At 34.7% G+C, this 26,103-nt stretch overlaps 1 protein-coding gene across 1 annotated transcript in view; it reads right to left on the bottom strand.

The window, feature by feature from the left end:
- Positions 1 to 26,103, bottom strand: part of msps (msps cytoskeleton-associated protein 5) — a 226,699-nt gene that overhangs the window by 92,361 nt on the left and 108,235 nt on the right. Inside the window, exons 7-8 of the mRNA XM_089101805.1 lie at positions 24,063 to 24,257; positions 1,321 to 1,501 (exon numbers count right to left, since the gene is read on the bottom strand). Coding sequence (XP_088957931.1) covers positions 1,321 to 1,501; positions 24,063 to 24,257 — 376 coding nt within the window. The remainder of the gene's footprint in view (positions 1 to 1,320; positions 1,502 to 24,062; positions 24,258 to 26,103) is intronic.

Raw genomic sequence — 26,103 nt, 5'->3', positions numbered from 1 at the left:
AGAACAACTTAATTGGAGCTAATAGTAAAGACAATTCCCACGTAAAAAAAACACAACAAACAAACAAAAAACCACAAATCAAAAGCAGCAGGCAGAATAGCAGTAAAACCACACAAAGACGCAACTACTGAAGTGGATAACTCTGAAATATACAATATCAATCACATCAAATACAATTTAGTGGGAAAGCCCCTGTTCACTTTTTGCTAAAATCTGGCTGAAGTTTCGCCCTTTTTTGTTATTCTTCTTCTGTTTTCCCTCTAAAAAATTCCAGGAAAGAGTTGGCAAGCGTACAAAATAGGGAAGAGCTGATGTATTGTTATTTAAAGCGGTAAACCATTAATATAAAAGTCATTAAAAGAAACGTTTAAAGAAGTCATTAAAGAAGGCAGGGAATTGCAGGAGGAAAAGGATTACTGGGCATTACTTCTAACGATTCTTAGAATGATCGTTAATGATCATTGAAGATGCGTTTCATGATGTTTCTTTCAAAGAGAGCAAGATGTACAACTTATATTTCTTGCTAGCCTAGCAATATTGCCGTAGAAATTTCAAAACTATAAATATTTTGAGGTTGGACTCAACTACTATCGTGAACTGAAATTTCGGTGTTCATTAGGATAGAATAAGTTTTCCTTTTATTATTTGATGTTATGTATTCTAGATTTAAAAAATCTAGTTTAAAATTCTAAATTTATCTTATGTATACTATACTATACTTCATATTAAAATTTTCAATTATCCTATTTATTGGGAAACCCAGCCGTAAGGGTATCAGCTTCCTGCACCAGCCCACCGAAACCCCTTAAATCCTTTCAGGAGTGTTTTGACGTGACGACCGGATCGGTCTTAAACAAGCCTAAAAATAACAATTTTTCTGAGGAGACGTTGGATGCGATCCCTGTCCCATGGGCAAAACTATGAATTCTGAGGATCAACACCAACACTTTTAGAAGACACCTTATTCGACTCTCCAATGAAACTCTTCCTATCCAGGAAGCACACGAATTTAAATTTTGCCAGACAAAGTAATTTGTATGTTGCTTGTTGACGCAAAGAAATTAAATTGTCACTACCCCACTTGTTTCCATAAAGTTTGCGACAACAACAAAAAAATTTACTGCGCATATTTTGGCCAATGAGGGCCTATGACTGTGCCCTATACACGGACTTATCTAAGCAAAGAAGGCTTAAGAACTTTAAATGAAGCACATTTTAAGGACAAGAGAAAAAAAGAAGCTACTTTAGACATTGGAATAACAGGTTGAGAACAGATAACTGATATATTGGCCTTTACCTTAGTCGAAACTAATAACTTACCACAGTCATTGAAAGTTTTAATCAGTGCCGTCACGTACCCCTTCAGCAGTTTCTTTGTTAGAATTGTCGGGGTGCATTTGGTGAAACTTCTAGCCAGAAAACTGGCCGTTTCTGTCTTTATGGATGGATTTTTATTATCCAAGGCAGCTAAAACATCCTCCTGGATAGCTTCCAAGTTGGTCTGTAAATAAGAATTTTGTAAGGATTGAACTGGAGTGTCATATAAGGGATACCCAAAAATATTTCCCTTGTTATGATTTTACTTGTAACCAATATAATTAGGCTGCATATCTGAAAGCAATAGCGAATTGGTTAAAATATAGTCAACCGTGATTTTGACCGTGAATATGATAATTCTATGTAAAGTTGCTCTGCAGAGTTGTTGGTGATCGGGTATCTTGGCATTCTCATGTCCTTGCTCAATATTTTGGGTTTGCTAGTCAATGTAGCCGCATAACTTCAGCCAAACTAATCGAGGGAATAATGGTAGACCACCCTAAATTACGAGAGTAAATGAGCTAAGTGCTGCATAGCTGAGTAAAAAAAAAATGAGTTTTGAGGTTATGAAATAGCCTTAGAACTTGAAATATCAGTAGTTCAGCCAATGATTCTGAATTTGTCAAGAGTCTTCTGTTTTCTTTGAGATCACACATACACCATACGGATTTTAAATCAGAAGATAAATAAATAAATGTTTGCAGTGATTTTGCAGAACCTGGGTTTATTGCATTTTAAACATATCTGTTGTTAGATGTTTTATAGTTAGTTTTACAGGAATAAACTGATACCACTAGTTTACCCTAAATAGGTAAGATAGGGAAGTAAACAAATATCCATCAAAGCCTTAAGAGGGCTTATAATTAAACTGTTAGTTACCGTAGATACCCTAATGAGATTATTAGATCCTAAACTTTATGCAGAATTCAAATAGAGGACGTAATTCATTGTGAAAGCAAAAGCAATTTGTTTTTACCTATACATGAAAGGGGAAGATGCAAAAAGGTATATAAATTACTAACAAAAAGAAAAAGATTGTGCAGAGCAATTGACAGGGCATAGGACGTCGAATTGACGCTTAAGTTGCTGGATTTTCTGTACAAGGATAGGTAGCGAGCCTGTCGTCCAGCCTTGCAGCAGCTGAAATTGAATCCCAGGCCCCTTATTACCAAGCATAGCATCAATCCACTGTGCTGCAAAATAAAGCACTAAAAAAAAAAAAAAAAAAAAAAAAAAAAAAAAAAAAAAAAAAAAAAAAAACTGTTCATACAGATGGAAAATCCTTGGTATGATTTTGGTTCAAAAAAGCGAAACATGCCTACCTTTTTGCCAAAATGTTCACAAGCGATAGGGGAGAGGGTTAAAAGACAGTGGGGCAAAGTGCCTATTTTCTGTCTTCAGGTTGTTTTCGCAGAGAATCAGCATTACAGCTTTTACGTACAGTTATCAGGCCAACTTAGCTTTTGTTGTGTACAACAACAGAGAAGTCGTCAGCCCCTCTAACTTTTAAAGATGATATACATTATAGATGAATTTTTTTAAAAAAAAAAAAAAAAAATTATGCTAAATACATTCATTAGCTATTCAGCGCCAAGAAAAAAATATTTTCTTTTTTAGTTCAAACATGGGGTTTCGTTTTCTGGGCCAGCCTTGTAGTATCCCTACTAAGAAAGAAGCTGAGGAAAACTTTCAATCTCTTTCTCAGTGAGAGAACAATAGAAGTTTAGGAGCTGCATGTAATACAATTGCTCTGCCCCAGTCCGATTTACAAAAAAAATATTAAATAGCAAACTGAACGCAAATCACAAACAGAAATGACTTTCAAACAGACAAACAGAAAGAACTTTTGGATCTACGGGAAAAGGTGTGCGTGTAACTGAACCACCGTGTAACTGAACCACCGTGCAACTGAATCCCCGTGCAACTGAACCTCCGTATAAGCGAGTCCCCATGCAAACGAACCCTCCTGGAACTGACCGCTAGGGCAACTTAACCCCATGTAACTAAACCCTCGTGTAACTAAGCCATCCTGTAACTCAACCCCCATGGAACTAACCCCTATGTACCTATACTACTATATGCTTGAACCCCCATACATCTGAACTCCCGTGCAACTGAACCCCCGTGCAACTGAACCACTGAACTCAGATTTTCTGTTCTCTAAAAGTATTATGCAATATCATTGGGTAAAACACAAGTTAGAATTTTTAGATCTTCAACCTTGTTGAAATTATTTGTTTTTTAAATTCATGATATAAACGTATTCATGAAAAAGCTTTGTTTTATTTTTGCAAAAGAAAAAAAAGATCCGATGTCACAAACCATTAAAGCTGATTTATTACTATTTTTTTCAGATGAATCAAACCTTTCTGGACGTTAAGTAATAAACATAAGTTTTGAAAATATTTGACATTTGTGAATCTAGATAACGAATTTTGATCAGATGTCTTTGAGGAGATTGCAGCTAAAAAGGACATGGGAGGGGGACTGGTTGCACTCCAGCCTTTTTTTCAACATTTCTTCAACTTGCCCTGAAAGTTTTAACTTCATACCCTCAGGTTTATACCTTTAACTAGACCCCGGCGCCGCGCCAGCAGATCGACCGAACGCCGCCGACGAGAGGCCCGGTCGAACGCCGCCGAAGTGTCGTAACGCCACCGGCATGCCGCAGGCACACCGCCAACGGAAGAGGCGGCGGCATTCGGTCGACTTTAAATTATTTTTGCGACAATTCTTTATTGCGTCAACCGCAAAGTCGGAGCTTTTCCTTCTCATGTGGTTTAGTATTTCGATTTTTCTGATTAGAAATCAAGTAGAGCTTGCACTATCCCCGAAATTTCGGGTATTTCCCCGAAAATCTATGCGTCACCCCAAAAAAAATTTGGTTCCCCGGATCCCCGAAAATCACGCAATCACGATGCCACCCCTAGTGATTTATCACCAGTGACTTTCCCTGCCAAATATTACTTTGTATACCATAATTCTTCACTGCTCTCTTGTTCATTAATTTTCCTCTCTTTTGTTACTTTGCATAAAAACCAGACAGATGCAATGTGCTATTGCAAATATTGCAATATACACAGTTATTTACACAAATACACAAATATTGCAGTATACACAAATATTGCAATATAAATATTGCAATATATTGCAATATCTTCATATGTTGACAAAAAAAAGTATCGTCTTTATGAATGAGTTTAAATCATTTCAAATGCAGTTTCCCAATCGCTATTTCTTACATCATTCGTAGTCAAGAATTTTATTTTCAAGCTTAATAGAATTAAAGAATACATTAACTACTATAAAGCTTCAGCCTTTTGCTTGATTTTGAAATTGATAGCCGACAGATTGTTTCTGAAGCTGAAGCGTAAGTTTACATATTTTTTTTTTTGCTGCTTTTACATAATATTTTCTTAATGTTTAATACTCAATTATTGAACACATGATAGAAAATACAATCTTCTTTCTGGAACATTTTTACCCCCCCCTCCGCCAAAAAAAATAGTTTTTGGCTGAGACAAAATTTTTCTATATACTAAGCTATGTAAAAGGTTGTGGAATTAATGATCTAACCAAAAGTTACCACAAAAACATGGTACATAAATAAATTGTGAATCACTGCAAATAGAGGAGGGGGATAGAGGTATATCGTTCTTAAATGATAAAACAAAATTTTTTTTTATTGAAAGCAGGGATACCAAAAATATAATTATTTTTTTCCATTAAAGTGAAAACAATGAAGGGTCATCGCAGGATTTGGAACACCATTGACACGTTTTGGCAAGCAACAGGTCCCCCATAGAATAAGTTTGTTCGCCTCGGGGCTTTTGCAAGGGATCACAGAATACTGGCCTTAATTGGCTGTTTTACTTGTTCACTTTTAATTCGATTCTTTGGATCTTATGGAATGCCATGGCGGATCTATCACTCAGTTTTCCAATAATTTGAGGTATATCTGAATAATTTAGACAGTTTTGTTGTTGTCTTTGCATCCCTTTACTCATATCCTCAATTTTTTTTTTCAAGGAACACTAAGCTGTTTAACATTATTTCGCGTGTTTGTTTGAACCATATAGTGACCTAGTTAATTATTAAGTAAATTATTCTTCAAATGTAAAGCTGAGACGGTATCCTATCAAGGTGGTATCCAGAGGGGGGGGGGGGGGTAGGGAGGTATTATATTTAAATTAAAAAAGCGCGAAATTTAATTTATTTAAACCAGGGAACCCAAAAATTTAATTTTTTTTTATTTTAAGCAGAGACGGCATCCTATCAAGGTGGTATCCAGAGGGGGGAGGGGGGTATTGAGATATAATATTTAAATTATAATACCTCGATTTTTTTTTAAAGCAGGGGTGACAATAAATCAATTTTTTTTTTATTTAAAGCAGAGACGGTATCCTATCAAGATGGTATCCAGAAGGGGGGGGGGCATAGGGAGTTATTATATTTAAGTGATAGTACCTTGATTTTTTTTTTTTTATTGAAAGCAGGGATGCCAAAAAGTTGACAAAATTAACAAGATTTTCGTGAGTTATGCTTGATACAGCACTTGCATGGTTTTATCGTCCAAAGGGAAAGGGACATACGCGTCCAATCCGGTTTTTTTTTTCTTATTGATGAAACGGATTTACTTTGAAAACATTCATTCATAAGTACCAGGCAGATTCACACTAAAACGAACTGGCGTGACGAAAGCGATATCGACATCTCCACCTAACGTTGCGCTCGAGTAACAATGGCGCCCTTGGTCCAGTGCCCAAGTTACATTAAAAAGCCAGGTCATAGTAAAAGCTTTCAATTTGGCAGGCTCAAGGAGGAGTCTTTGACAGGCTTATGACCTCAGGGTACTAGATGTTGCAACGTTCTTACGTATCTACAGTGGTTTAAAAATTCAATCACCCCACAAATGATTACCAAAAATATGCACAAATGTAGCATTTGGAATATTATAACACTTTTTTCAAAGCTTTGAAGAAAAGCAAAAAAGTCTAAATACCCTAACTACGCTTGAAAGCTATTTTAAAAAGAAACTCTTTGGAGATTTCCATGGAAATGACCATAGCAGAAGCTTTGAGTCTGGGTGGGGATCGAAGAGGAGTCTAAGTCTTTTGAACACATGTGACTTATTGTTGCGACTTTCTTAAATTTGGTAATTCTTGTGAGCACTTGGAAATCAAAGCTTAAACTCAATAACTGATACTAAGTGTCCTAACATTTTGCTTGGATTAAAAGTGACGAACTAGGATAAACATTTCAACATCTTCCTGAAGCTACTTCAGTCTGCATATTATTTCATTTAATTACAGTTAAAACGGATGAGCTTTTCATTTTTTACCTAAGAAAATAGCTGGCACAAAATTTTTCTTCATAGCGAATAAACTATTAAGTGTTTTTTGTGTTATTGTAATTGAAGTGTTCTCATGTGAAGTGTTCATCATGTATTTTTCAATTTGATAAATTTACTCCTTTTAGATACAGTTTATAATTTGACTGATATTAGGTATTTATCAGTTTATAATTTGGAATGAATCCCCAAAAGAAAAAATGAATAATATCCAAAAGAGCAGCCAAAAGCGATTAAAAAAGCAGCAGTTCAGCCTTAGCCTACATGACATATATTCTATAAAGAAGCCAAAAAAAACTTTAAATTGTATTTTTTTAAATTGTAATTAAAAACCAGTTTTTAATACAAGAAGGCTTATTAGGAGTCCAAGAGAGCAAAAAAAAAAACAATCAATCTAAAATTTGCCCATTTCACATGTTTTAAATATGACATAACAGATATAGGCAAAGGGCATTATGAAAAAATTAAGCTTCTAAGTTCAAACTTATATTCAAAGTTTTTACCCAGATAACTGATGAATTTTGTAATACGGTATTTGGAGTTTTATATGCAGTAATGCTCGATGAAAAAAACTACTATTTTTTATAATTATTTATGTTAAGAATACATAGCTAATAGATACTTCAACTACTCGTATTATGCAAGGGTTATGAACCGCCATAGCCATTTCGTTTCTACCAGATTCCTTCTTATCTTGATGAATAACGAAGAAGACCAGTTTCCAGCCAGCGACTTGTGGAATTCTGAACTCATAAATAGGCTCAAATCTGTTGTAAATTTAAGCAGTTATTTGAGAAAGACTAATGAAAACATTATTGTTTACGGTCTACATTGATCGCACCGGCGGCGCGCCTCCGACATCTTACCGGCGGCGCGCCGCCAACGTCTTACCGGCAGCGCGGCGTGCTGTTTTTTGCCCCGCCGCCGCCGGTCTTCCCTCATCGGCGCGGCGCCGGGGTCTACCCTTAGCTGTTCTCGACAAATTGCAGATACAACGTCTTTTGAAACTGGATGCACATAGTACCTCTTGATTTAGTTGTAGATGCTCCTAAATATTTTCCGAACAATGTGACGGCTGATACCATCAGCCATTGTAAATGTTCCTTGTATTTCCTTTTCACATCCAATAAAAGAATAAATGCTTTTTAATTGTTTTTAGCATTCTTCTTGACATTTCCTTAAGGTTTGACCTTAATGCTGCATGCTTTTTTTATTTATAGGATCAAACATGCCATCTTTTCTTGATAAAAATAACTTATATGTTAACAGTAGGCAACTTGTATAACTTACAGCCCTTGCACCAGAGGCTGAGGGTTGTGAACCACAGTTATTTAACTTTTGAACTGTTTTAAATAAAATGACCGTCTCAAAATTTAGATCGGATGTATTTTGGGAAAAAATAGGGTGGGATGGAAACCCTCCAATCACTTCTAACTCTGAAAAAGTCCACAGGAAATTTTTATTTCCATTCGAATGAGCCCCCCCCTCCAAGTTCATTCACAATTTTTTCTACAAAAACCTTATGTGTTAGCAACGAGGAACTAGCTTAACTTACAACCACAGATGTTGCTGGTGGGGTTGTTAACCACAAAGGCATGGTTATTTGACCTTTAGACTATTTTGAACAAAATGTTTATTTTTACTTTGATCGGATGCATTTGGGGGGGGGGGAATATCGGTTAAGAGGGAAAGGCTGATTGCCCTCTGATTACCCTTGATTCTTCAAAATTGAACTTGAACTTTCAATTTCCAATTGAATGAGCCTCCTTCAAAGTTTTTACGACCATCCCTTCTATAAAAACCTTAAATTTTAACTATTGGTAACTTGCAATAACATACAGATTGCTGATACAGGTATATCGGCAATTTTTTTTTTGGAACGTCTTAGTGTATCAAGATACAACTTCTGGGGCATCTACCTGCTACTACTGCTATTAATACTGCTGCTACTACTACTAATTCAACACTATTATCAAAACTACTGCTTCTACTACGACCTCTACACTATTAAACTAGCATTATTAAGGCTATGCATATCAAGTGGAAAATTTGACAGAATGGGGTATTTGAGGGGGAACTTGAACTAAATCAAGACACTATGTGCATGCAAATTTTCAACAAGGCGTATCTCAAAAAGGGATTTGTGTATTAAGTTGGAACTCTCAAAGAGTGCCTAAACGTAAAGTCAATTGACCAGAAGAAAATATTCGCAAATTTCAGGCTGTGATATACTACTAAATCCCCAGGCCTGGACCTAGGGGCGCATAATGCCAGGGGAAACAATAAATTATCATTGATTGATTTTTTTCTTGACAAAAACTGGACTGATGAGATTTATCGTCGCCAGGTGCACTCTGCCGCCACGCTGCCTATTCACAGAAAAGTGACTTTAAAACAACACTGGAATTCAATGGTCTCTTATAAACTTTCAGGCGTCTCCCAAGAATGGTAGCTGAGAGTTCGGTATTACCCATCACTTACTCATCAGTTGTGTTTTGTTAATTGCTTCCATTAGCCCTTTTCGCTCATCAGTTGTGTTCTGTTAATTGCTTCCACTGGCCCCGAATTTTTGGGAATAACCCCGAAAATCTTGCAAAAGCGAAGCGGCCAAAACGCTTGGTTCTTAAGCGTCAAAGCTTTAAATCCGGCCCTGTGCACGCTACTGCTATTACCATTTTAATTACATTTACTACTACTGCTACTACAACAACTACTACTACTACTAGTTCGACTGCTACTTCTATTGCCACCACTTGTAAGCTAAAAGTATTAAGATAAAAATTAAGGAACTACATGAACATATAGGTTATCAAAAGGATATGTCGGCAATGGGATAGCAACAGCTAATTGTATTAAGTTGAAGCTTCTAGAACTCGATGAGAGGAATCTTAAGATGACCAAAAGGCAATTTGTTAATGCTACTACTGCTACTAGCCCTAGGGCTATTACTATTAATACTACTACTAATACTATTACTGGGACTATCATTACATCTGTACCTAACGGTAATTAACTAAAAAAACAAGTTTTTTTTAACTGAAAGTAAGGAGCGACATTCAAACTTAAAACGAACAGAAATTATTCCGTATATAAAAGGGGATGTCCCCTCCTCAACGCCTCGCTCTTTACGCTAAAGTTTTTTATTGTTCTAAAAAATAAAGTTATGAGACAGAGTCAAACTTTAGCGTAAAGAGTGAGGCGTTGAGTGAGGGGACAGCCCCTTTCATATACGGAATAGTTTCTGTTCTTTTTAAGTTTTAATGTCACTCCTAACTTTCAGTTAAAAAAATTTGTTTTTTTATTTAATTTCTGAACGTTTTTGAATTAATGCATCTTTGATTTTGGCTCACCATACATGAATGATTAAAACGAAATTTGCATATTAATTTTCCTTTTTTTGGCTAATTGGCTTTCTCGAAATTTTGTTTTGATATAACTTACGAATTAACTTACGTAACGAATTTCTATATTCGTATGTTTTTATAATGTATATTAGGAAGTTCGCTCCCTAGTCAATACCTCGCTCTTTACGCTAAAGTTCGAATTTTGTTCGAATCACAAACCCCTGAATCACAACGGCCGTTTAATTATAGTAGATATAACTTTTGAAATTACTAAAAAAACTTTAGTTTAAAGGGCGACTTATTGGCTAAGGTGTGAGCCCCCTTATATACGTAATCATTTCTGTTCGTTTTAAGTTCTAATGCTGCTTCTTACATTCAGTTGAAAAAATTCTTTTTTTTATTTAATTTCTGATCGTTTTTTAAATAATGCTGGGAAATCTGGCACCCTTCATAGAAATCTCCCTTCTCCCAAGGAAATACCATCCATGGAATGATTCACCCCCGTAACCCCTACTCTGACCCCCCACTAGAAAAAAAATCCTCCAGAAAACGCCTGTATACTTCCCAATAACCAATACTATATGTAAACAATGGGCAAAGTTTATAACTTGCAGCCCTTCCCCCGGGAACTGTGGGGGATTAAGTTATCGTCAAAGACATATTTATTAGATCTTCGACTATGTTTAACAAAATGGCTATCTCAAAATTTTGATTGGGTGACTTCGGGAAAAAAATGACCGTGGGAGGGGGCCAAATTGTCCTCCAATTTTTTTGGTCGCTTAAGAAGGGCACTAGAACTTTTAATCTCCCTTTAAATGAGCCCTCTAATGATATTCTAGGACTACTGAATCGATAAGATTACCCCTGGGAAAATAAAAACAAAAACTAAAGAAAAACAAATAAACACACATTCGTGATCTTTCTTCAGGCAAAAAATACAAAATTCCACATTATTGCATATAGGAGCTTAAAACCTCTATAGTAGGGTTCTCTGATATCCGAATCTAATGGTGTGATTTTCATTAAAGTTCTATGACTTTTAGGAGTTTTAGGAGTAAGACTAAACTTAATGAAACTTATATATTTGAAATCAGCATAAAAATCTGATTCTACTTATGCATATATTGATATCAAAGTTCTTTTTTTTAAAGTTTCGGTTACTATTGAGCCGGGTCGCTCCTTACTTACAGTTAGTTATCAAAAACTGTTTGATGAACGGTATGAAGGTGGAATTTTCAGGGAATATTGAGGGTGGAAGGTGAACTGAATCACATCACGCCATCTGTATACAGGTTGTCAAAAGGGCGCATCCGCAATATCCTAGGGACAGTTTGGGGTGTTGAAAAAAATTTTGAAGAAAATAAAAGGTGTTATGTGCATACTGCTATTAATTCTACTACTGCTACAATGCAAGTTAAGGGTATTAAGGTGAAGCTCTCAAGGAATATTTGGGCAGATATTTAACTGAATCAAATTGACTATGATTATGCATATTCTCGAAAGGGTTACACAGCAATATCTCAAGAACGGCTTCCATTAATAAGTTAGACCTTTCAAGATAAGCTGGGGATAAGTGGGGGACTTCGAACTAATGAAAAGTTCAAAGTTTGCAATGAAACCAAAATAAACACTTTATCGGACCATCCTTTTGGCGATAGGCCCAATCCGGAAAGTTTCATTCAATTTAGAGGGTGTAGGGGCTACACTGATGAGTAATACAAGTTAGAAACCGCAAATGAAGCGAGAAATAGATTTTGAGCTTTTAATCAGCCTTAGCTCAAACTTATTTTTAGGCCTTGACTTAGGTCCAGGATTTAATTTAAATGAGGGTTGGGTTAAAGGAGGCTTGCGTTAAATGGGGGTTTGTTAGAACGGGGTTCAACATGTAATTATACAGCCCCTTCTTTTTGTTTTCCCCAAAACCCCCATGTTTTCTATGATCGTTTTGTAGTAATTTCTGATCATTTTGGGTTTGAATTATTATAGGAATTTATTTATGCTAGTCTTTGGTTTAATATGGCTCTTTACTTTTCTTTGAAAAATTGTTTTTCGAAAGAATCTTTTTAATTAATTTAAAGAAAGCGCAACCAAAAGCGACTTTTTTGTTATCTAAATTTTCAAAGTTCCGATATTTTCAGTAAAGATTTTTATTGCTCAACGTTCAGGAAAGGCCTGATTTATCTAAGAAAAAAAGCTACTTTCTAAGAGAAAGTAGCTTTTGTGTTGGCTCCACCAAAGCAGGTAATTAACCTTTTTCAAACCAAACGATAACCAACTACGAGCGTAGAAAATACCACAAAATGAAAACAACAAAATAAGCAGTGGTAAAAAAAATGCATTACCGTATGTAGACAGTGAGAGCCGCCGTTTACCCCCCCCCCCCGTTAAAACATCCCTTGATGAAAATACCCCGCGGAAAATAACACCTCACGGAAAATACCCCCCCCCCCCAAAATACTTACCCGTGGAAAATCCCCCCCCCCCAAAAAAAAGAAAAAATACCTCTTGCGGTCTCAAATCACTTTCAGCTTATACAAAAAGACTAAAAATGCCTGGGGATTATCAAACAATTTCTTCCTCCATCCTCCTGTCGTCTCTTCCTTAGAGCTAATTCTGTGTTTATTTGACTCAATAAGAGCTGAGATGTTTCGGCATCAAAATGCAACCTTTGAGGTATCTCCCTCGCTACCTAGCTGCAAAACAATCAGATAACCCCATTGCAAAAGTTTCAGTTCCATTTTAAGTTTTTTGACTTGTCTATTGCTTACAGATAGTATTTGTCATTGGGAAACATACGAATTTTCTCTGCGTGGGGGTTTTCTGTAGGATTTTTCATGAGAAAAAAGTATTTGCACGGAGGGGGGGCGGGGGGCAAGACTTACATATAAATACCTCTTTTCCACTTCCCTTAGAAATTCTCAATTAACCTAAAAAATAACGCGACTCAAAGAAAATTTCTAAATTTTGAAAACCATAATTTCCGCGAGAGGGGTATTTCTCAAGTGAGGGGTTTCCGTGGGTGGAAGAGGGAAATTTTCTGCGGGGGAGAGGGGTAAACGCTTTGACCCGTAGAAAGTAACAAGGTGAAGGGAACCCCCATTAACAGACATAAAAAAGAGAAATAAATCTGGATTTAAGAGTTTATGACGTCCGATTTTCTTTGTTTTTGTGACAACAAAACAGAGCATTTTTATAAATCATCTTGACAGTTATTTATATAAAGACTTAAAAGCGCAAACAATTCCAACAAGGTTGGACATGTAAAGATTCTAACTTGTGTTTTACCTAATGTAAGTACGGTGGTTGAGTTGCACGAGGGTTCAGTTGCACGGTGGTTCAGTTGCACGGTGGTTCAGTTGCACGGTGGTTAAGTTGCACGGTGGTTCATTTACATAGCGGTTCAGTTACACGGGGTTTTAGTGAACTGTGGTTGAGGTGCACGTGGGGTCAGTGAACGGGGGTTCAGTAACACGAGGGTGCAACTGCACGGGGGTTCAGTTACACGGTGGTTCAGTTACAGTGGTTCAGTTGCTTGGGGTTCAGTTACACGGCGGTTCAGTTACTATGGAACCACGGGAAAACCTTTATTTGTTTGAATTTATAATACATTTATATTATTTTTCAATTATTGTAATCAATTTATTTGATAATTTTTTTTTTCGGTATGTAAAGCTTATTACAAGAAAATATATTAGCAATGGGGCATGAGAGGTATCGCACACCTTGAGCATTTTCAGAGCAATTTCGTAGAGTCCTCTCTAGCATCGACTATGAAACTCAGCTTCAGCTCGCACATTCCAGGCTTTGGCTCAAGGACACCCAAAAACTATTCTTTTCAGCCCAAGGCAAGAATTATATCATTATATGGAATTATATTATATCATACCATTATATATCATTTTATATCATCGTACATCAATCGTGTCCAAAGCTTCACTTTCCGTGAAAACCGTGGAGGTTAGACTTTTGAGACTTTGCTTAATAATGTGAAATTGGCGGTGTCAGAAAAAAGGGAATCCGAGCAAAACCAAAGAGTTGCTCCCACAACACAATTAATGAGCATGTATGCTTAAAACAAATAAAATTACCTCAATTAAGAGTAGGACTGTTGCTCCCTTGAAGCCCCTAAAGGTGTCATCTGCGCTTTACCGAAAATAATATATATTTTAAACAGTTTTTTTTTTCTTACAATCAGTTAGAATTAAGAAAATTTGATGCTCCGAAAACTTCTTAGGTTTCCTTTTTGTGCATTAGTATATCTTAAATATTCAATTTAGATTTATGAGTCCCGTTTATAAATGTCTATCAGTATTTTCTTCCTTTAAATCCATTCCTTTCAAATGTATACAAAGTCAATTGAAGAATGACTTATGGATTCGTCGATTTTAAACTTTCCATCATGGAAATAAATAGATTGATTCAAAAGCTTCAAAAAATTATTGCGTCCTGTATTAAAATTATTTGTATATAGCATTTATGGCACAAATTATTACCATTGCTGCTTTATTATTAAAAAGATATTGCTGTGTAAATTTAAAACCTTGTTATATGGACTTATAGATATGATAATCAGTTTCAGTTTAATATAGTTTTTTTGATGGTCTGAGATTATTCTCTCCTTTTTTTGGGGAGGGAACTTTAAACCTTCTCTGTCCTTGGCAAGGTTGCTTTCTTTGAGAAAAGGGGCTAGAGTTTCTCCAACATCATACACAGAGCATACACAGCTTTATATTAGCAAATAAAGGCGCTTTTCTATTTGTATTTTCTTTGAAAAATATTACAAAATTTATTGCACTCCACTATTTTTAAGTTCAGCATAAGTTAAGAATAAAATTAATTAATACCTAAAATAACTAATAGGATAACTAAAATAAGATAACTAAAATAACTAATAAGAATAACTAAAAGTTAAGAATAAAACTAAGTTAAGAATAGCTAGCTGATTGTTGATCTGAGAATCATGACAGAGGGAATATTGACTTATTTTCTCTTTATAGACGATTGATCATTTGTTGTCTTGCCAGGTTCCAGTCAGAAAAAAAAAATTATTTCCCTAATCAACTAAGGAAGATATTCAAATTCATAAAGGATGGTCCACATAAAGTGTTACAAACCAAAACAGTTATATCATCCAGTTTGTAAGATGCAAAGTTTCAATTTATCTAATTTTAACAGAGGCTGGCGAATAGGTTCAAACGGGTTTTGCTTAAGATTCAAAGTTTGTCCTTTGGAAAAATCCTTCTGTTTAAGCTCATTCGTAATGTTAGGACAGCGTAGTAAATATCTTAGCCAAGCATACCAAGAATACTTTAGGTGTAACTAATTATTCAGCAGGAGTTTAGTATTGTATTTCTTCAATTGATATTTCAATTGTCGAGTTATATTTATCTGGTGATACTGTATTCTAAAATACTAACTTGCCTAGAAAATTTACAGAAAAAAGATCAAATGAAAAATGACCTTAATATTCTAAAAAGCTGAATTTTATTGCCATGAACCACCAAGTATCAAATTACAATTTCACTATCACTTCATAAAGTCTATGCATACGTTATTGGCAAAGTCATTAATAGTCATTTATTCCAAATACCCGACAATATAAAAATTTACCCGACAAAAACCCGACATTATAAATAACCCTAAGCAGTATTATACGAGCGTACGTAATGAAATGGTATTAAAAACTCTGCTTTATTTATCAGTTTATTAGAAGACTATCGCCCGGGGAGAAAATTCTGAAGAAAAATTCGTCGGAGAAACGGAGTGAGTGTTCCTGATATTGTAATGAAAGCAAACAAACTTGATTACCGAAAAGTTAATGACAGGCAAAAAAAAAATATTCTACTTTTTTTTTGTGGAAAACTAACACATTTCCTCCTATTTTCTTTCTTCTTTTTTTTTTCTTCTTTCTCCTATTTTTTGAGTCTATATATAGCGGTAAACTATGTGTATATGATCTAGTCAATTATACCCACAATATGCTCTACACTAGGAAAAAAGCATAACCATAAGTATATATATATATATATATATATATATATATATATATATATATATATATATATATATATATATATATATATATATATATATATATATATATATATATATATATATATATATATATATAAGCCACTCTTAAATTCATTTTGACCCGAAAGGATAATTAACATAATTTTGGCATAAATGAAAAACATACAGAGATGTAGATAGCCAAAAAAAGATCAGAAATAACTGAACACAAGGGGGGGGGAGAGCTTAGAATTTTAAAAAAAGAGTAATACTATTTAATCGAAGAAGTACATGAAAGAAAGAAAATTTTTTTTATAAAGGTCAAACTAAGGTTAGAAAAAAAAGGTGATTACCAGCGGGGAGGGGGTGTCTATGTTCTTTGCTTCGAGGGAATGTGTCATATAAGCCCCCCCCCCCCGCAATATGTGTACAGCAGTGCTCATTTCATACAATAGTTGACACCATGGTTGACACCAAATGTTTTGAATTTCGTTTTACAAGGATGACCACTAAATAAATGAAGGACAAAGAAAGAAAAAATTGCACATCGATCAATCTCTTTACAGGCTCTATCCTTTCCAAAACAGTAAGACCTACAAATCCCATATTTAAAATTAAATTGAGTAACAGCAGTTCTGGGAGTTTATAATATCAAATTTATCCATTGATTGTTAAGAGGAGACTTACCATTTGTGCACTATAGACATCCGTTTTGGTCTCGTTCAGTTGAGCAACAGCAGTTCTGGAAGTTGTTTACAATGTGAGTTGTATTTATTTGTTTTGTTTTTGTAGGATTTTTTTTTTTAACCCGTGTGTTTAGTTGTTGTTTTTTAAATGGTTTTATTTAAAAAAAAAAAAAAACTTTCAAAAACATAATGTCTTCACTCAGGGTGCCCAACGCGCCTTTTTGGTGTGAAGCCTATGATTATTGACCACCGATTTTTGGTGATTTTTTTTTTTTTTTTTTGGTGAAATACCGGTGATTTCTGGTGATTATCTTGGTGAAAACTGGTGATCCTTGAAAAACACTATGTCAATATAAAACGAACAGAAATTAATCAAAATACTTTTTGCACAAAATAAGTTTTTCAAAAAAATTAAAGAGCTCCATTAAACCAAAAATGAACAAAAACAGAACCAAATAATCTACTAAGCAAACAACTACCACAAATCAGTATCAATAAATAAATGAACTCCAAAACAAATAGAAATTAAAAAAAGAAATCAAACAAAACAAACACAAAATAAGAAGTAAATTCGCTATTCAATGTAAATTCGACCTTGATTTGTTTTTTATGTTTTTTTTTTTTTTTTTTTTTTTTTTTTTTTTTTTTTGGATGGTCACATATCGGAAAAGAATAATGAAGAATGCGCGATTACTTTTGCTTAAGTTAACTTGTGACGTACAAAAATTATGTTATTTACGCAGCTTAAACGTTGTGCTGGTCTAAATTTTTTTTGAAATTAAAGGAAATTTCTATTACATGTCTCAAAAAGACTTTTGTAACTCTGAAATCATTCAAACAACTCAATTGCATGTTGTTTTGAAAATGCTGGTGTCCTGCTACCTTTCTGGGATTAGTGGTGGAGGTATCTGAACTTTCAAAAAAAAAACATGCTCTTTATGAGTTTGATGTTCATAAAAAATGCAAAACTGAGAAAACCTAAAAGCCAAAAAAAGGGCAGACAAAAAGGAATATAACCAAAAACAAGAGAAATTATTGACCGTAGAAAAAGAACCACAGGAAAGGAGGAACTAACCGAAATACTCGGGGTAACTTCCGAAAAATTCGCAGAATTACAAGCAAAGGATAGAAATTGCAGAAAAATAAAACTAGCACTAACGAATACCACCTTAAGATGTTTGTTAAAGTAGAAAAAAAAAACAGTGTGGGATATTTGTATTCGGTTTGAATTCGCTGCAAAATTAAGGAACTAAAATTTACCCGTCTAAAAAGCCATATGCTACCTGGTTTAATATTACTAATTTAACAAATAATCAAATTAACAAATACCAAAATTAATTGCAAGAAGTTTGTCACTAAGAAATTACTACGAATCCATGAACTCATAAACTTTGCACAAAAACGCAAATTGTGGAAATATTTCTTATCATTCATTGTTTTTTATTGCATTATTTTAATTCCTACTGTTACCAAAGTGAAATAATATTGTCCTATATTCCCGTGTTTAAAAGCGTAATTTTAATTCCGTTGGTTTATTTTTGTAGCGTGTTAATCCATTCGCATTATTCCTAATTTCTGAAGGACAAATAGCCGTGCGTTTTAAAACCATATTAAGCTAGGAACTGAATTTGTCTCGCACGATAAGCACGTACATTATTGTTTTTTTTGTGTTATTTTTTCAAGACAGTAAAAACAACGAAAAGATTTGAAGTAAAACCATATTTATAAATAAACTCTCTATTTCTCTGTATCTCTTATTGTATCTCTGTATCTCCGTTTTGAATTATTCTGTTCATAGAAAGTTTCGTGTAGCGTTTGTTAAAATTTTCCCTAGATTTCTAAGTCAGCGCTTTGTTTTGCCTATATCGCGTTGTGAAGTTTTGAATGCTTCGAATCATCTTAAGTCAAAATTTATTGATGCTGATTGAATCTCTAAAATGCATCTAGCTCCCCAATGTGCCGAGTTTGCGTCAATTATCGTGCCTTTGTTCCAAATGTAACAGTCGTCTTTTGTCGTCCCGGAAGGTGTTTTGTGTGGCAGCATGACTTCAGACTCAAAAAGAAGTAAACCACCAACAAATTGCTCTTCTTATCCAGAAACAACTATTAAAGTGCTTCGTGGTGTTAGGCAGGGAGGTGTTTTATCACCAACCCTTTTCAAAATTTGTATTTCTACTGTTCTGGAAAAGGTCTCAGGCACTCATTTTTCTGGTTCTACTGATATTTCTTACATTACCTATGCTGATGATATTCTGTTGAATAGTCGTACTAAGCCTGCTCTTTCTGCGATGGTTTTCTTAGTTTCTCAGTCTTTCCTAAATATTGGTCTATCCCTGAATCTTGACAAGTGTGAATTCTTATCTTATAATCTGTCTTCGTCTACTCCTCTGGTTTGTACTGAATTTTCTGTACTTTCTGTCTCCTCCTTTCGGTGGCTTGGTATTTCTAATTCTCTAGCTCTCTTTCGTAAACAGATTGTTGCTGATTCAGTAAGAAAAATTCAGTTCAGTTATTCAAAAATTGTAGCAAACCGTGGAAAATGTAACAGAAGAGCTCTTGGGCGCTTATTCTCGACTTTTTCTGATCATTCTGTGCTTTATTTTTCGAGTGTTTATTCTGTTCTAAAGGATTTAAAAAGATTAAAGTTACATATTTCAAATTTTGCAAATTTCTTCTTTCTCTGCCGCCATGGACTAGAAATCGGTATCTAGTTAAAAATTTCTATGTTACGGATGTAACTTAAAAACTCGGTGACCTACACAAAAAGCTTTCTGCAGATGCATTTTGTAATATTGGCCCTGACCACAGTCTTTCTTAGTTTAATTTAATTGCTAGTATTTGTTGAGTTCTTTTTTGTTTTTCTTTTTTATTATTATGTTTATACTCCACTTGTACTACTTGTTGTCTTGTAGTTGTGGGTAATAATTGATTGATTGATTGATAGCGACGTCATACTGCTCTTGATTTTTTTAACATGGTAAAATAAACTGAAAACTTTATAAACTTGACATAGTATGAATCCTAAGAACAAGTACTCTCACCTGGTATTTTTAGTTTTTCCCCACAACCTTTATTTTTATAGTTAGCCCCTATTTAATTTTGAAAACAAGGTTTCTTAATAACTTTTTCTTAGTTTTTTTCGGTTTTTCTGAAATTTTTGCCTACATAAGTATTTTTTTTTATGCTTTATTTGAATTATGCTCGTAATTAAGAGTCAAACCATGTGCCTCTTTTCCAAAAAATCTTAATTCTTGAGCAACTATTTATTTTTTCTAAATAACGTCATAGCTTTCAGAAATTAGCCTACAATGACCAAGTTTTTTTTTAAACTTATTTTAGCTGTAAAAAAAAAATGAAAACGAATGAAACTGCACATCATTTGAACCTTCAGAATATATCTAACTCGCTGTTAACAAAAACAAAGTCGATACTTGAATCTGCAAGAACATATAATCGTTTGAACAAGAACCCCCCCCCCTAAAAAACGAAAATTTTCTAAATAGTGGCGTTTTACTCGAAATATTTTCGACACTACCTATAATTTTTATCTCACCAAACGATATATCACTCATATTTTAATCAAATTTTGTATTTACATTTTATATATCTAATATTTTTAACCAGGAAAAAAACAACAACAGATGCCTCGTTCTGGAATCGCATGTGCGAATTTGGTTTCCATAGCAATAAAAAAAAACCTGAGCATCTTACATATCGGGTTTTAGTTGCATAAAGTTGCAAAAGTTACAACATAAAAGGAAAGGATTTAGGATATTTACCTGATCTAGCTAAAGGTAAGGATTCCGGCAACAACGATTTTAGGGGGGTGTCAGTTGTCTTGCGTGAGGTATACCTTGTTTTCTAGCTTAGTAATGTTGTTTCATTGTTGCGTTTTCATTGTCGGGTTTTCATTCTTGTGTTTTCTTCTGAAATTCAGTTTGTTCCGTTTCCTGCTTCCCTCCAACCGAGGGTTCCACAACTTGGGACTGATGTAGGCTACATTCCATGTCCAAATTAATCCAGATTTAATCTCGGATTTTTACTTTTATTGAAAATTTTTGTAATGAATTTTGATTTTTAATGATGATTTATTTTCTACAGATTGCTCGCCAACGTCTCCTGCAGACATCGGAAGAACTGTTGATGTGACTGGTGTGTCGAGCGGATGTTTCGGGAGGAATCCCCGGAAAAGAACTTGACAGATGGTAACCGACAACTCTCTTGACACTCAAGCTAGTTAACATGCCTGGAAGGTTAAAATCCCCAGGAAACGCGACATTGTGACTCTTTTTCCTTGCTTTCTTTGTTTGAAAATAGTTACGAGACTCAGGTGCCATTCTCGGTGCCGAACCTGGACCTCTGCTTAACGCTTATAGGTTGTGTCCTACGAAACTTCTTGAACTGGAATTTGAAGAGCCAACTCCCGGTTGGAAAGCCTTCAACACAAGAATCGTTTCTTTCTAGTGTAGCAACACCACCGTAGGTTACACCGTAGGGAGTGTCCTCTTCAAAAAGATATTTTCTATCTGGAAAATCAACTACGCTGAACAAAATGGCTATCTCAAAATTTTGATTGGATGTGTTTGGGGGAATGATGGGGGGGGGGAGGCTAGTTGCCCTCCAATCAATTTCAACTATTAAAAAAGGCACTAGACCTTTCAATTTCGAGTCGAATGAGCATTTTTTGAAGTTTCTACGACAACACCTTCTATAAAAACCTTATATGCCCCCAGGGCATAACTTAAAACCCTTGCCCTGAGGGTTGTGGGGGAGTGTCCTCCTCCAATTCATATTTTCTATCTGGATATCAACTACGCTGAACAAAATGGCTATCTCAAAATTTTGATTGGATGTGTTTGGGGGAATGATGGGCGTGGGAGGGGGGGCTAGTTGCCCTCCAATCACTTTCGACTATTAAAAAGGGTACTAGCCCTTTGAATTTCCAATCGAATGAGCCTTTTTTTAATTTTCTACGACAACGCCTTCTATAAAAGCCTTATATGCCCCCAGGGCATAACTTAAAACTCTTGCCCTGAAAGTTGTGGGGGAGTGTCCTCCTCAAAAACATATTTTCTATCTGGAAATCAACTACGCTGAACAAAATGGCTATCTAAAAATTTCAACGGGATGCTTGTGGAGGAATGATGGGCGTGGGGGGGGGGCTTGGGGCCTCCCGATTATTTTGACTAATCAAAAAGACATTAGCTAATTCAATTTCCAATCGAATGTGCCCTTTTCGAAGTTTCTACGACAACTCTTTTGATACGAAGTGCCGGGGTATGGAGAAAAACAAAAAAAAACACATTGTGCACACATTCTTTACTTAGGCAGCGCTAGCGCGCTGCCTATGATTTGTACCCAAGATTGTAGGATTTGCAGCTTTTACCACCAACTGATATCTCGCTTCTGATTCATTTGAAAAGGTGCATGTTCCAGTCACTGATTTGGATCCAAAGCCACAAGCCCTGTATTGATTTACCTCAGGCTACCGATATGGGCTGGAGAATTAAAGATCATGAACTGAAGCTAGACCTAGTTTCTGAGATGCCCTATGGGCTAGCCTCGCTTTCTTTTTGCAACTGTGACAAGACGAGGTGTGGCTGGCACTGCAAATGCTCCAAAATAGGTTTCTGTGACAGCGCATGCAAGTGTGGAGCTGACCCCCAAAAATGCCTTCTATCTGATGTGAATCAGAACGAATCCGAAGATGAAGAAGAAAAAGAGATTTCAGCCACCGTTTCATGTTCAGTTTTAAATATTGGATTTTTATTTGTTTTGATATTAAATTACTAATGCAGTCGTCTAAACCTAACTTTCAGCTGATCATGACGGTTGCCGTCTACAACATCAGCGGCCGTTGACCCAATCTAACCGATTGGATCATTGGACCCTGCTACGCTGGAATAAAAAAAAAGTATCTTAAATCAGCCTTAGTCACCTCTGCACCACGCGTTCACACGGCTTCGCCACCTTGAGACTCGTGTATGAGCCTACGTAAGCCAGATTGTATCTACTACTACAGAAAAAATAAATAGTTGCTCAAGAATTAAGATTTTTTGGAAAAGAGGCACATGGTTTGACTCATAATGACGAGCAGAATTCAAATAGAGCATTAGAAATATACCAAATTCGCGCATCCGATCGCAGAACGAGGCATCTGTTTTTTTGTGTTTTTTTTTTCCTGGTTAAAAATATTATTTGTATAGAATGTAAATACATGATTTGATTCAAAAAAGAGCGATCTATCGTTTGGTGAGATAAAAATTATAGATTGTCTTGAAAATATTTCGGGTAAAACACCACTATTCATAAAATTTTCTTTTTTTTGGGGGGGTGGAAGTGTATTGGTACAACGCTGCTATAGTTGTACATAATCAAATCTCCACTTTTTTTTGTTAACTACGTATAAAGGACATTCTGACCGTTTCAATAAAGAACTGTCTTTATCTTTTTTATTTTTTAACAGATAAAAAAAAAATTTAAAAAGAAAACTTGGTCATTGTAGGCTAATTTCTGAAGGCTATGACGCTATATAGAAAAAATAAATAGTTGCTCAAGAAGTAAATTTTTTTTAAAAGAGGTACATGGTTTGACTTGTAATAACGAGTAAAATTCAAATAAAGCATAAAAAGATATACTTATGCAGGCAAAAATTTCAGTTAAACCGAAAAAACTAAGAAAAACCATATTTAAAACCTTGTTTTCGAAATTAAATAAGGGTTAACAAAAAAAAAAATAAAGGTTGTGGGGAAAATTAAAAATACGAGAAGAAAGTACTCGCTCTTAGGATTCAGAATCTATCAAGTTTATAAAGTTTTCATTTTATTTTACCATGTAAAAAAATCGAGAGCGGTATGACGTCGTTATAGGCCAAATTTGGCTTTATAGGCTAAAATGACCATGTTCTACACGCGTGCGAACTTGTGCACCCCGATATTGGTTATTAGCGCCCCCGATTACCCTAGAATCCACCCTCAAACCAACTGCAGCGAATGTGAGCCACCCCTTGAAAGATAACGGTCCCTGGATCACTGACTATTTCTTAAAGTTTTTTTTTCTTTTTTTCCGTTGAGAAATGCTCCCAGACGTGGAGCCGAAATATTCGGATTTATTTATTATTTAATGTTTTTTTGTTGTTTTATTTAAAGTAAACCACTGCTTTATTTACATTAAAGCCATTTTTCTCTCTTAATTTTTTGTAAACATAAATTGATTCGACAGGCAAAAATATATTATTTAAGCTTAGATATTTCAATTAATTTGAGAGTTTTAAAAGAAAATCCTTCGTTGATCTATAGCCTTATACGTAATTTTCCAAAAAGACGCATCGATTGATGAACACAAGCAACTTACGCTAGGATAGATGGCATCAATGGCTTCTCTCATTGCAGCAACAACATTTGCCTTTTTCTCTTTAAACTTGTCTAAGATTGTAGATATACAAGAGACAGCATATGGCGAGAACTTCTTTTTCAGTCCATTAGCTAGAGCTGCTAAATTTTTTCCTGCATTTGCTATTACATTGACATTCGTGTCTTTAGCTATAATCTGAAAGAAAAAAACATTCACTAAGATCCACTCAAAGCTCCTTCAGTAGAATTTTTATAAGACACAATGTTCCTGTAGAAGATTTAGTCTTAAGCAATCACTTCTTTTATTTTCTGAAGGTTTAGAACAAGAGTTTCATCTTAAATTTAATCATAGCAGAACCTACGATTAGTTCTGATGTTCTTTTAAAACGTAATATCATTAACATCAAGGCTAAATATAATACAACGACGATGATTTTGAAAAGTTGAGGCTAGGATTTAACGAATCAAAACTGAAAGATGAAGAAAACTTATTCCAAACTTGCGTCTCGAGTCACTCAACAAAGTTCTCCTTTTGTATTCAGATTTTTAATTGTTCGACATATACCTGGATTCTAAGTTTTAATTCAAACACAGGGGGGGGGGGCTGCGATGAGTGAGGGAGAGGGGGCAGATAAAGAGAGAATTCACCTAAACGGGCAATGGAAGAGTTAAAAGCATATGTTGTAATCGCTGTAAACCGCTCCGTCGGAAGTTTTAAGATGTTTCTCACAATGCCCACTATTTTTATTGCAATTCCTCTAATTCGCAATTCACTGCAATTCAAAGCGAAATCGGTTATTGATGAGCACTTAATAATTTTTTTTTTTCAGATGAATCAATACATTCCATTAATTGTCAGGTAAATAATAGATCAAGAAAAAGTTTGAAATGAAAGAAGGGACGTAGCAATAAAATTTGACAGCGCTGATGAGATCCTCACAAAACATTTTGTTAAACGCTTTCTTTCTCACAACACTCGCCTTTAGGTATCACAAGCCCCAAATCAACAATTCAAAAACGTTCAAATAATCCAATTTCAAATGTTTGAAAATAAAATGCTTGAAGTTTCTGCCATTACATAATATCAAGAGTCCTGAAAGTTCTTTATAAGCAACTAAACAATTTGTCATCTTCAATTTTGTAGCTCCAAATTTCTAAGAAATTAATTAGTACCTATTCAGTTCCCTAGTAAACAGCGATCAAACTGGTTCTAAAATTAAATGTAGGAAAACATATTTTGACGATAACTATTCTCATTTTCATTTTATTATTCTATTTACTCTATTATTCTATTTTATTTTATGATTATTATTTTATTTATTATTCATTTTATTATTTTCAATGAATATTTTGACGAGTTTTTTTTATCATTTAAATCACAAATACTTGGAATACAGATCCTACTAGAGGATGAAAAGTCATTCTACCATTGCTTACTTCAAGGAATTTTTTCTAGAATATCTAAAAACAGCATTAACATAATAAATGAAACAATTGTGAACTATTACCCTAATTTATTGAAAATTACTTGAGCTTTCAGTAACTAGTAGCACGGAAACAATATAAAAATTTCAACAGAAACAAATATTTATTTAAAAAATACGAATAAGGTTTCCTTTTTTTTATATTTAAAGTATTAGTCTCAGAATAAAACGTCGTTTGCAATATGTAAAAAAATCCTATAGGACATTTATGTCGTCGTATGTATATGCTGTGTGTAACCTAAACTGAGCACGGTGTAGCGACGTGTCATTTTCAGGTTCGGTTTCTTCTTTAATTTACAAGACTTAAACGTTCTTGAATTTTTATATATTGAATTACCTCGTTTTCTTGCCAGCAGGAATATTTGAAAAATAAAACTTTCATTATTAAAGTTTTTTACTCGTATGTTTTTATGCCTTCCTCTAAAAAAAACATTATTCTAGATTTCCAAACAACCTCGATGTAATTTTTTTTTTTTTTTTTTTTTTTACTTTCAGCGGTTAAAAAGAAAAAAAAATGAAAGGAAAGGTTTAACAGAAGGACAAGGTAGTCCGGCTTAG

The sequence above is a fragment of the Artemia sp. Qi Xiang Cuo genome, chromosome 2 (assembly GCF_049724085.1).
Source record: "Artemia sp. Qi Xiang Cuo chromosome 2, ASM4972408v1, whole genome shotgun sequence".
Taxonomy (NCBI): domain Eukaryota; kingdom Metazoa; phylum Arthropoda; class Branchiopoda; order Anostraca; family Artemiidae; genus Artemia; species Artemia sp. Qi Xiang Cuo.
The sequence above is the reverse complement of the archived record's forward strand: the minus strand, read 5'-3'. Positions and strand labels throughout refer to the sequence as shown.